General features: G+C 43.9%; 1 protein-coding gene across 1 annotated transcript in view; it reads left to right on the top strand.

The window, feature by feature from the left end:
• The window catches only part of PPEF1 (protein phosphatase with EF-hand domain 1), a 133589-nt gene that overhangs the window by 100727 nt on the left and 20386 nt on the right, over nt 1-12476 (top strand). Inside the window, 2 exon segments of the mRNA XM_003917475.5 lie at nt 9371-9556; nt 11905-12047. Coding sequence (XP_003917524.4) covers nt 9371-9556; nt 11905-12047 — 329 coding nt within the window.

The following is a 12476-nucleotide window of genomic DNA, read 5'->3' as shown; positions in this document are numbered from 1 at the left end:
TCAGCACTACTATCCTCCTTGTAAACGCTTATTCCCAACATCTCCATTGCTTTCAACAGTGCCTTTAGGCATGAACTTCCTTGCACTCTGTGCCAAATAAGGCCAGTCCCCTTAGGCAGAGTGGCAGTGCTCTGTTCTTGACCTGCCTCTCCCCCTGGGCCAAACCACTGTGCCATCACACTGCAGCTGGGAGCAGGGACAGTGACCCACTTTTCCTCCAGTGACAGCCCTGTTCCACAAGCAGGGTAGTAGGCAGGGATGATAGCCCCTGGTCTTCTTGGCTTGCCCTTCCTGGCATAGCACCTCTTCCTTATGATTGAGCAAGTGTGGGGGCAGTTGGGGTCTAGCACCTGCAAGCTGCCATGCCTAGGATAGGGCTTCTGCCCAATGAGTGGGGGAAGTGAACCCCAGTCCTCTCTGCTGTGCTTGCCTGGAACCCAGCTTCTGTAATGCAGAGCTGGGGGGAATGAGGGATGCCCATCAGCTTGCTGCTTCTGGGACAAAACCATAGCCCTCTGCTGGGAGCTTGGGGCAGAAGGAGCCCCGCCTTGGATGCGTCCACTTGAAGTAGAGCATCCTTCATGCTGATCAGTGAAGGCAGTTAGAGTAGCTCATGGCTCAAATGCCACACACTCTCTCTGTTGGTATCAAAATTTAGTAAGTTTTCTTAAATGTTTCTCCGTATGCTGCATGCCATTAGGACAATTTCCAGTGGCTTCAACTGGTTTAATTTTTTTTTTAAGTGATTTTCCGCTGGGCGTGGTGGCTCACGCCTATAATCCCAGCACTTTGGGAGGCTGAGGTGGGCGGATTGCTTGAGCCCAGGAGTTGGAGACCAGCCTCGGCAACTTGGCAAAACCCCATCTCTAAAAGTACAAAATTGCTTGGTGGTGGTGCATGCCTGTAGTCCCAGCTACTGGGAGGCTGAAGCAGGGCATACCGAGCCTGGGAGGCCGAGGCTGCAGTGAGCTGAGATCATGCCTGCACTCGGCCTGGGGCGACAAGCCGGGACCCTGTCTTAAAAAGAAAAAGATGTTTCCCCTGGTTAATGGTGGTTTCACTGGGAAGTCTGCCAAGCCCCTAACACTGCCATTCCTGTCATTATGTTGTCATTTTGAGACTTTGTGCCAAATATGTCTATAAACATGGATGTAGGCGGTGACAAGCCTGTAATCCAACACTTTGGGAGGCCGAAGTAGGTGAATCACGAGGTCAGGAGATCGAGACCATCCTGGCTATGGTGAAAACCCGTCTCTACTAAAAATACAAAAAACTAGCGGTGGCGAGGCGCCTGTAGTCCCAGCTACTCGGAGGCTGAGGCAGGAGAATGGCTGATGAACCTGGGAGGCGGAGCTGCAGTGAGCCGAGATGTCCACTGCACTCCGCCACCAGGTGACCCCATGAGACTCGTCTCCAAAAAAAAAAAAAAATAAAATAAATAAACATGGATGTAAAGGCAATAAGCCGTGTACTCATCTTTGTGACAGCGTGCATATCCGGAGCTGCCTGTCTAGAGTCTCTGGCAGCTTCTGGCATGGAGTAAGATCTATAAATATTCCCCTCATTCATTCATCCATTCAACAAGAATGTATTGATCACTCCTGAGTACTCTTGCTCATTTGTCTTGGTGAAATTTGGCATTTTTCTAAATTTCCAGTCCTACATTTTAACTGCTTTCTTGTCAGTTTTTACCCCATATGGCAGGGATGAGTTCTTAAGAAGAACAGCTATGTGTATTATGTCATTAAGTCTTTAAAGCAACCTGATGATGTAGATAATATTATTCCTGTTTCCCGAAAGAAGACACTGAAGCTCACATAAGTTGAATAATTTTCTAAATGATGGGTCTAGATTTGATTCCAAATTTGTTGGACTCTACACTTCTCATTTTTAACTGTTAGGCCACACCATGTCTCTCACTATAGGAAAAGATGTTACAGGACACTGGGTTTTGTTTGTTTGGGTTTTTTTTTTTTGAGATGGAGTCTCACTCTGTCACCCAGGCTGGAGTGCAGTGGCGCAGTCTCAGCTCATTGCAACCTCCGCCTCCTGGGTTTAAGCAGTTCTCCTCTCTCAGCCTCCGGAGTAGCTGGGATTACAGGCATGCACCACCATGGCCGGCTAATTTTTCTATTTTTAGTAGAGACTGAGTTTCACCATATTGGTCGGGCTGGTCTCGAACTCCTGACCTCAGGTGATCCACCTGCCTTGGCATCCCAGAGTGCTGGGATTACAGGTGTGAGCCACTGTGCCCGGCCCCAGAACACTGTTTTTCAACTTCTTGGATGGGAATGTTATGACCTCTTAGAAAGGTCTTTTGTAGACTTTTCTTCAGGTTTCCTGTTCTGAAAGAACTGAAATGAAATTATTGGAAACGGACTGATGCTTAATGATAAAAGTGTTCTTCCTGTAGATAGAATCATAACCATAATAAGTAGCTTTCGTTTTCAGATATAAACACACATACATGCATTTGCAATGTCACAAGTACACATAGACACATGCCCACGTGATATTGGTTACATCTGTAGCTGGGAAACATAATCAAACAATTACCAAACAGTGTTGAATTTCTTACTTCCCTTCAGTCATTGTTAAAGAAACCTCTATTTCTTGATTTAGGACCATTATACCTTGATTGCTGAAAATGTTGACTAAAATGTGATTTCTGGTGTAAAATATACCCTAATCGATGAGGAGAGAGAGAGGTAGGGAGAGAGACAGAGGGAGAAATGGTATTCATCATTGGCTGCGAGTCCAAAATATTTAAAAATCAAGTAAGCATGAGAGGCAACTCATAGCAAGTAGGAAGGGATGCCTCCTTAAACCTTGACATCCAAATCCCAAAGACTGAAGGTTAGAACAAGCTCTTCTAGGATTATGGTGAATAAAGAAGATAATGTTAAAGAAATGGGAGCTGCACACAAAGAAAATTGTGGCCTCTGGAAGCCTAGATGAGTTAGAGCCTTAAGAAGTGGGAGGGAGGAGACTGGGGCTCACTATTCCACAACAGAACCTCCCGCTCCCCAAACAATAGAGATGTGGCGTCTTGCAGACCCCACACACATGATCGGAGCTGACATTGGGTAAAATGGGCCAGAACCTCATTTCTGATGTTTAATCATTTCAGTTGTGCCCCTAATTTTCTTTCCTCAGTTCCTGGTACATAGTGGATAAACACACACATAAGTTATGCTAGAGCCGAAATTTCCAGATAAAAACAGAGCTCACAATTACTTTATTTCTTAATATCTATGAGCTGTTTTGTATAAAGATCATATACTCTTTATTTTGTCTTGTAGTCATGGAAATTCATAATTCTTGGCAGAGTGCTATAGTTTAAATTTTCCCTTATGTTCACTGAGATGTGGGGATATATTTAATCAGAGTTAAGTCACTGTACAGAGATGAATATGATACTCTGTAAGACAGACTTACAAGGAGACAGAGGCCAAAAAGATTTCAAAAATAATTTAAATTATTTATAGCCTGAATGACTCCCCTCTCTTTATTCATTCATTTAACAGGTATTTATTGAGCACCTACTATGTGTCATACACTGTTCTAGGCTTCTGGGAAATGTCAATGACTAAATAAAGATCAGTTACCTTGCAGAGCTTACATTTTAAAGGGAGGAGTTACATGATAAACAATATAATAATAAATAAATGATATACCTTAAGTGATAAGTTCTTTTTTTATTATTATTTTTAGACGGATTCTTGCTCTATCTCCCAGGCTGGAGTGCAGTGGCGCAATCTGGGCTCACTGCAAGTTCCGCCTCCCGGGTTCACACCATTCTCCTCCCAAGTAGCTGGGACTACAGGCGCCCGCCACCACGACCAGCTAACTTTTTTGTATTTTTAGTAGAGACGGGGTTTCACTGTGTTAGCCAGGATAGTCTCAACCTCATGATCCGCCTGCCTCGGCCTCCCAAAGTGCTGGGATTACAGGCGTGAGCCACTGCGCCCGGCCTTAAGTGATAAGTTCTATGGGAAAAATAAAAACTAGAGCAGAGTTAGGGAGAACAGGAAAACTGGTCTTGGGGACAAAATTGCAATTTTTTTTTTTTGAGACAGGGTCTCACTCCTGTAGTCCAGGTAGGAGTGCAGTAGTGCAATTATGGCTTATTGCAACCCTGACCACCTGGGCTCAAGTGATTCTCCCACCTCATTTTTTGATTTTTTTGTAGAAACAATGTCTCACTATATTGCCCAGGCTGGTCTTGAACTCCTGGGCTCAAGCGATCCTTCTTCCTCTGCCTCCGAAAGTGCTGGGATTGCAAGCATGAGCCACGGCGCCCAGTAAAAATTGCAATTTTAAATAATGTAGTCAGCTGCATTGAGGTGGCTCCCAAGAGGGAAATGACTTGATTGAGGTCTCTTGGCTAGTTAGGGAGTGATAGAGTAGGATTTGATCCTGAGGTTGACTCGAATGTCCGTGCTCTTTTTTTGAAGGGATAGATGAGAGTGACAGGCATTCTCAGGAATGATGTGACCTACTTTAGTCAGCCCTTATTCAATGAGGCCTAAAGGGTGGATAGGGAGCAGGAGGAAGGCATCTAAAGAAATCTAGGATCCCTGGCTGGAAGGTTTGGGCTGAGCATAGCTTTTTTCTTTTCTTTTTTTTTTCTTTTTTTTTTTTTTTTTTAGATGGAGTCTTGCTCTGTCGCCCAGGCTGCAGTGCAATGACGTGATTTCGGCTCACTGCAGCCTCCGCCTCCCAGGTTCAAGCAATTTTCCTGCCTCAGCCTCCAAAGTAGCTGGGATTACAGGCATCTGCCACCACACCCGGCTAATTTTTGTATTTTTAGTAGAGGCAGGGTTTCACCATGTTGGCCATGCTGGTCTCGAACTCCTGACCTCATTCTTGATCCACCCACTGCGGCCTCCCAAAGTGCTGGAATTACAGGGGTGAGCCACCACGTCTAGCCTAAGCATAGTTTTTAAAATGACATGGTCTAGGCCGGGCGTGGTCGCTCACGCCTGTAATCCCAGCACTTTGGGAAGCCGAGGCAGGTGGATCACAAGGCCAGGAGTTCCAGACCAGCCTGACCATCATAGTGAAACCCTATCTCTACTAAAAATACAAAAATTAGCTGAGCGTGGTGACGCACACCTGTAATCCCAGCTACTCGGGAGACTGAGGCAGGAGAATTGCTTGAACCTGGGAGGCAGGGGTTGCAGTGAGCCAAGATCACGCCACTGCACTCCAGCCTGGGCGACAGAGCAAGACCCCATCTCCAAAAAAAAAAAAAAAGACATGGTCTAGCTGGGCGTGGTGGTGCATACCTGTAATCCCAGCTACTTGGGAGACTGAGGCAGGAGAATTGCTTGAACCCAAGAGGCAGAGGTTGCAGTGAGCTGAGATCACGCCATTGCACTCGAGCCTGGGCGACAAGAGCAAAACTCTGTCTCAAAAAATAATTAATTAATTTAAAATGACATGGTCAAAAGCTGGAAGGGAGGATGTATAACTAAGGGAAAATATGAAAGAATAGTGAATCTGTAGTATTAATGTTTTAGAAGAGAAGCATTTAGATACACCTTTCAGAGCTATTAACTCTCCCTCGAAGCACACTTTCGGAGACTGGATTACTTAGAGCCGCAGACATGCGCAAGGTGCTTCTTGAAGGATTTCTTTTAGATTGAGGAGATTTAAAAGGCTGACACACATAGATTTTTGTTGATCAGGTCATATAAAAGCTGTAATTCAGTAAAACGTTCCCATTTTTTTGTTTGAAAATTTTCAGGAAAGAACGTTGTAAAGAATTAATTAGTCTTTCATGCAGTGATCACCCCAAGGCTCCTGCATTTCAGAGGATAATGTGTTGTTGACATGAAAGAGATGGTTTCTACTGAGGAATTTGTTTCACCAACAAAGGGGCTTTTATGCAATTTTTTTATTTGTGAGTTCTGGAATTAATCTTACGTTACCACTACGATCTGGGTAAACCTAGTCAAGGAAATGATTTCTAGACAGAAAAAAGAAATGCAAAACTCATGGAATGGATTCTGAAGGACAAGCTCAGTTCTTAAAAATTGTTACCCCTTATAAGTTAGAATCAAAGAAAAATGAGTGTTAGATATATCTTCCTTATTCCATTGATGATGACTAAGGCCTGAATATGATAAGTGATTTGCCCAAGGTGACGTAGGTAATTACTTGAAGTGCTAACTCTTTGGCCAGTGCTTATTCTAGTTCAACAGAGTCCCATCATATGTACCTTGAATTTATGTAAATTTCAATTATTGCATATGGCAATAAAGGAGAAAAATACTGGAAAATTTTATTTTCATATCCTTTATCACATATATAAAATATTAATATTTCCATATTATCTATATAATATATATAAAACATTCACATATCCATATTATTGTATAGAGTTGTATACATACAATCATGTACAGTCAACCTGCCATATGCACGGGGCTCTGCATTATGGATTCAACCAATCACAGATTGAAAATATTTGGAAAAAAAAAGAAAACAATATAACAATACAATATAAATTTTAAAATATGGCATAACAGCTATTTACATAGCACTTACATTGTATTAGGTATTATAAGTAATCTAGAGATGACTTATAGTACAGATACTCTTTGACTTATGATGGGTTTATCTGGACATAATTCCCTCATGTCAAGGAGCTTCTTGAATGCTTGTTGCTTTTGCACCATTGTGAAGTTGAAAATTGCAAGTCAGGGACCATTTGTAGACAGGAGGATGGGTGTGGGTTATATGCAAATACTATGCCATTTTATACAAGGGACTTGAGCATCCACAGATTTTAGTATCCTGGATGTAGGAGGTGGTCCCGGGACCAATCCACCTTGGATACTGAGGGGCAACTATATATGTTAAGGGTAACAAGAGGTTTCCCAGGGGTAATTTTGGCTATAAATGATTTGCATCCCATGTAGAAATTGAAAGCTTAATCCCCTCCTAACAAAGCACAACTCCTTGATTTCCCTCTTTCCTCCATTATTATATTACAGGTCAAATTATGTCCCCAAACATGACATCATGGTATAAGAGCCAGATTTGACTCAGTCGAAAATGCAAGTGTTATTTTTGTCATAAACACCAGCAAAGTAAAGGGGTTCCATTATATTTATTCATAGAGTACGGTTGTGCTGATGTCGGCATTCAGTGGGGAGAAAGGAGCGCCCTGGGCTGACTCTTCTTTGGGTGGTTTTAACTGTCACTTCAATCATCAAAAACTCTGCAGGTGTCTGATGTGGGCCTGGTACAGGGTTTCTCTTTTCTCTAGTTCTGACCAGGTGCTTATTTCAGGGTAGCTCTCCTGCCAGTTCTGCTCTTTTCACCTCACTGTCTTTTTCCTCACTTATTTCTAGCTCCTCTTCCATACCATACTTATCAGTGGCTGTACAATCATGTTTAGCAGTTCCTGGTCCTGTTCTCCAGACCTGATTTGGACCCACTGGAATAACTGCGCAACTTCACATGCCTGCTTTTTCATGCACTCAGAAGAAACATGTGGAAAACAGAGACTGTTAGAATCAGTCTGTTAGAATCTGAGATACTTTACAGGTCAACTGGTCCAAATGCCTGATTCTAAAGATCTCAAAAGTGAGATCCAGGGAGGATTTTCAAGGTTGTATAGCTTTAATGGCAGAGAGAGTTTTTCTCACTACTCTTTAAGCTGTTATAGAAGTTTCAATAAAGAAGCATTACAGGCCAGGTACAGTGGCTCATGCCTGTAATCCCAGTACTTTGGGAGGCCAAGGTGGGTGGATCATCTGAGGTCAGGAGTTCGAGACCAACCTGGCCAACATGGTAAAACCCTGTCTCTACCAAAAATACCAAAAATTAGCCAGGTGTTGTGGCAGGCCCTTGCAATCTCAGCTACTCAGGAGGCTGAGGCAGGAGAACCGCTTGAACCCAGGAGGTGGAGGTTGCAGTGAGCCGAGATCATGCCACTGCACTCCAGCCTAGGCGACAGAGCGAGACTCCATCACAGAAAAAAAAAAAAAAAGAAAAGAAACATTACAGATAGATGAAAGCCACAAAGAGGGAGCCTCCAATCTTCATGAAAAATATTATTTTGTTTTATTCTGAGACGGTGTCTTGCTCTGTTGCCCAGGCTGCAGTGCAGTGGCATGAACATGGCTCGCTGCAGCCTCAACCTCCTGGGCTCAGGAATCCTCTCACCTCAGCCTCCCAAGTAGTTGGGAACACATTCGTGCACCACCACACCTGGCTAATTTTTATTTTTTAATTTTTTGTAGAGATGGGGTTTTGCCATGTTTACCCAGGCTGGTCTTGAACTCCTGGACCCAAGCACCCTTCCTGACTCAGCCTCCCAAAGTGCTGGGATTACAGGCAAGAGCCACTGTGCCCGGCAGAAAAATGATTTTAAAAATTTGGATCTTTAGTCCTGGACATCATGTAACCTGCATTTGCCTCTCCTGCACCCCAAAGGAAATGTTATACAATACAACACTTGTGGATTTAGGAGAACACGTTGTGGAAAACAGTTGCTAAATGTATTGCTGAAACTGAGACTGTACTTACCATGGAGGGGGAAAGGTGAAGGAGATGCTTTAGGAGACACCCTCAGATGAACAGGTTTCCACATTTGTGTTGGGAAACAGCAAGGGCTTCCTCAGGCTATGTGCTCAACAGGACAAAAACCTGGCCCAGAGCCACAGCAGGAGACCTACCTTATGTCTTTGAACATGTTAAGACACACCTAATGTGTGGGCATTGTGGGGAGCTAATTTCTCCCCTGAATGTGACAATGAAGTTCTCTTAAGAGAAAAGAACCTTGTAGATTCAACAACTGTCAAACAATTGTGATGGAATTTTTAAAGCCAAAAAAAAAAAAAAAAAAAAAAAGGATAAGGGCTGATTCTTGGTTATTGTTATTGCTGTATTGGATATTCATGGAGGAGGTGAATATGAAACAATGTTCTTTTTTTTTTTTTGAGACGGGGTCTCCATCTGTCACCCAGCCTGGAGTACAGTGGAGTGATCATGGCTCACTACAGCCTCAACCTCCCAGGCTTAAGTGATCCTCCCATCTCAGCCTCCCTAGTAGCTGAGACTACAGGCATGCACCACCATGCCCGGCTAATTTTTGTATTTTTTGTAGAGACGAGGTCTCACCATGTTGCCCAGGCTGGGCTTGAACTCCTGGCCTCAAGCAGTCCTCCCACCTCAGCCACCGAAAGTGCTGGGATCACAGGCGTGAGCCACTGCGCCAGGCCTGAAACAATTTTCAAGGAAGAATGAGAAGTAGTCTTTGGGATACCTTGGGTTAATATTTCTGACAAGTCGGAATCTAGAAAGATATAATCTCACTTGTAAGTTACAGCAAAATCTGGTTTGTTGTTCCAAGATTATTGATATTCTGTGGAGTGATCCCAGAGGCAAAAACGGCTGTTTTCCAAATACGGGCCGAGGAGGGGGCTGCTATTTTGGACCAGATGTTACTTCCAAGATTCTTAATAAATACCAGTTGAAGATGCTCATCAGGTCTCATGAATGTAAGCCCGAAGGGTATGAAATCTGTCATGATGGGAAGGTAAGCTAAAATTGTTAGTGACATTCCCATTAACATCCTTCCCCTAAGCACAGTCTTTTCTTCACAGAGTATGTCTGGCCTAGAAGCCCATGAGAAGATATCTTCTCTAGTACCAAATGGAAACCAGAGAAGGCGGGCTTCATCTAGGTTGTTTGAAAGATCCTCACTGTCCCTTGTCCTAAAAGATATTTGGTTTATTTCCCTGATCTTCCCTAATCCCAGAAAGAGAAATTCTTTTTTTTTTTTTTCTTTTTTTGAGATGGAGTCTTGCTCTGTCGCCTAGATTGGAGTACAGTGGCGTGATCTCAGCTCACTGCAACCTCCGCCTCCCGGGTTCAAGTGATTCTCGTGCCTCAGCCACTCAAGTAGCTGGGATTACAGGTGTGCGCCACTACACCCAGCTAATTTTTGTATTTTTAGTAGAGACAGGGTTTCACCATGTTAGCCAGGCTGGTCTCGAACTCCTGACCTCAGGTGATCCACCTGCCTCGGCTTCCCAAAGTGCTGGGATTACAGTCGTGAGCCACCGTACCCGGCCTCAGAAACAGAAATTCTGATACATGGCACTAAGTAGACACACAGAAAGGCTTGGTTCTTTACTACTTGTAAGGCAACTGTCCCACACAGTGGGGTTGAGAATGTCCTTTTCCTCACAGAGTACATAAAAGGCAACAGTGAATCCAGTTTGCTCTTGCACTTTTTACCTGTTCCTCGTGCAGGGCCCAAAACACAAACCACACTTCCCTTCAGCTCCCTCAGTAGGCAACCTCCAGCAAGTTGCTCACTATAGTCAGTTTAGCTACAGCCACTAAAATGGAGTGTGTTGTGTTCCTTCAGTGGTGTCTGATCAAAGGCTAAAGGAGGTGAGGACTGAGGAGCTGGTTTCTTGTCCCAAGTTGTCCTGGGATGCACCTTTTTCTTTCTTTTTTTTTCTTTTTTTGAGACAGAGTCTCGTTCTGTTGTCCAGGCTGGAGTGCAGTGGCGTGATCTCGGCTCACTGCAACCTCTGCCTCCTGGGTTCAAGCGATTCTCTTGCCTCATGCTCCCGAGAAGATGGGATTACAGGCGGCCGCCACTATGTCCAGCTATTTTTTGAATTTTTAGTAGAGACAAGGTTTCATGTTGGCCAGGCTTGTCTCAAACTCCTGACCTCAGGTGATTCACCTGCCTCAGCCTCCCAAAGTGCTGGGATTATAGGCATGAGCCACCGCACCTGGCCTGGAATGCACCTTTTTCTATGGTGAACAGCAATAAATAAAAATGGATACCAAGTTGTATGGCATTTCCCTCTGTGTCAGCACTTTGTTTTTCTGACCTCTATTAATTCATTTTCAGCTCATACTAACATTGCAAGATGAGTAAGGCAAGTATTGTTTAGGGTTTCTTTGTAATAAGAAAATAGATAGAAAAATAGATAGAAAACAGCAGTGGCTTGTCTAAAGTGACATGCTCATCAGGACAGAAGAGAGCCTAAGCCAGGTTCCCTGTCACCCACAAATATGGTCCTCCCGGCCGGGTACAGTGGCTCACACCTGTAATCCCAGCACTTTGGGAGGCCAAGGCAGGTGGATCATGAGGTCAAGAGAGAGTGACCATCCTGGCCAACATGGGGAAACCCTGTCTCCACTAAAAATACAAAAATTAGCTGGGCGCGGTGGCACACACCTGTAGTCCCAGCTACTCGGGAGGCTGAGGCAGGAGAATTGCTTGAACCCAGGAGGTGGAGGTTGCAGTGAGCTGAGATCGTGCCACTGCATTCCAGCATGGTGAGAGAACGAGACTCCATCTCAAAAAAAAAAAAAAAAAGTGTCCTCCCATATTCTACCACAGCCCAAGGCTAGTTCCTTCACAAGATAATGGTCGTGGTCCCTTCTTCTAGCCACTGCATCTCTGCCCTTAAAGCACTGACTTTCTCGGGCCCTGAACCTTCTAAATCACTCTGCTCCAGGCAGAAGAAAAAAACTGAAATACCAGACAAATTTCGTTCTGAATGCTCAACTATTACTAGACAAGAAAATAGGGGATTTATCTCCTTGGAAAAAGAATTCGCAAAATCAGACATTAAAGAGGATTCTGAGATTTGGCACTAAAATTGTACCCAGGATTGCAGGGCCATGCGCTGAGGATGTTGGCTGAGTGGCCAGGAGTTAGTGCTCCTGGGGACACTGGGGAGTAGCCTTGTTTCCCTCCGATGCAATCATAGAAATCACATAGGACTTGGATGATTTGCAGGGTTTATGGACTTTCTTTGATTCTTGCTTTTTAACAATTGAGCTATTTCTGACCTTATTGAATGACTTTTTGAGAACTAATTTTACGTGAACCTGACCCTCTTTTTCTTTAACCAGGTTGTGACTATATTTTCTGCTTCTAATTATTATGAAGAAGGCAGCAATCGAGGAGCTTACATCAAACTATGTTCTGGTACAGCTCCTCGATTTTTCCAGTACCAAGTAACTAAAGCAACGTGCTTTCAGCCTCTTCGCCAAAGGTGTGTATACTATACGGAGAACACAGAGCACTGGTCTCATGGACCCATTAGAACCAGTCCCACGTGACTCAGAGCAGCCACGTGAGTGAAGACAGTCATTTATAGCTTACTCATTAGTATCAACAAAATGGAAATAGTTCCAGACACCAAGTGGTGAATGCACCCATAATTGAAACCAAAAGGAGAAATTCTAAATTTGTACATCTTTCTAGATGGATAAAGCAGTCAGTCCTCAGAAACATAACTGAATATAAAGAAAAGAAGATTCCCCACACCCACTCAGTCCCCTAACCTACAGCCTTCTCTGACCCCCAAACAGCTCTATCTGCTCTTGCCCCTTTCTCTTCTCTATCCAGAAGTGTATGTGACAAATAGTTGAGTGTCTCTTTCCATGTGATGGCATTCATAGCTTATACTCCTTTTCTCCCT

Source organism: Papio anubis, chromosome X (assembly GCF_008728515.1).
Source record: "Papio anubis isolate 15944 chromosome X, Panubis1.0, whole genome shotgun sequence".
Taxonomy (NCBI): domain Eukaryota; kingdom Metazoa; phylum Chordata; class Mammalia; order Primates; family Cercopithecidae; genus Papio; species Papio anubis.
This window is presented reverse-complemented; position numbering and strand designations above follow the sequence as displayed.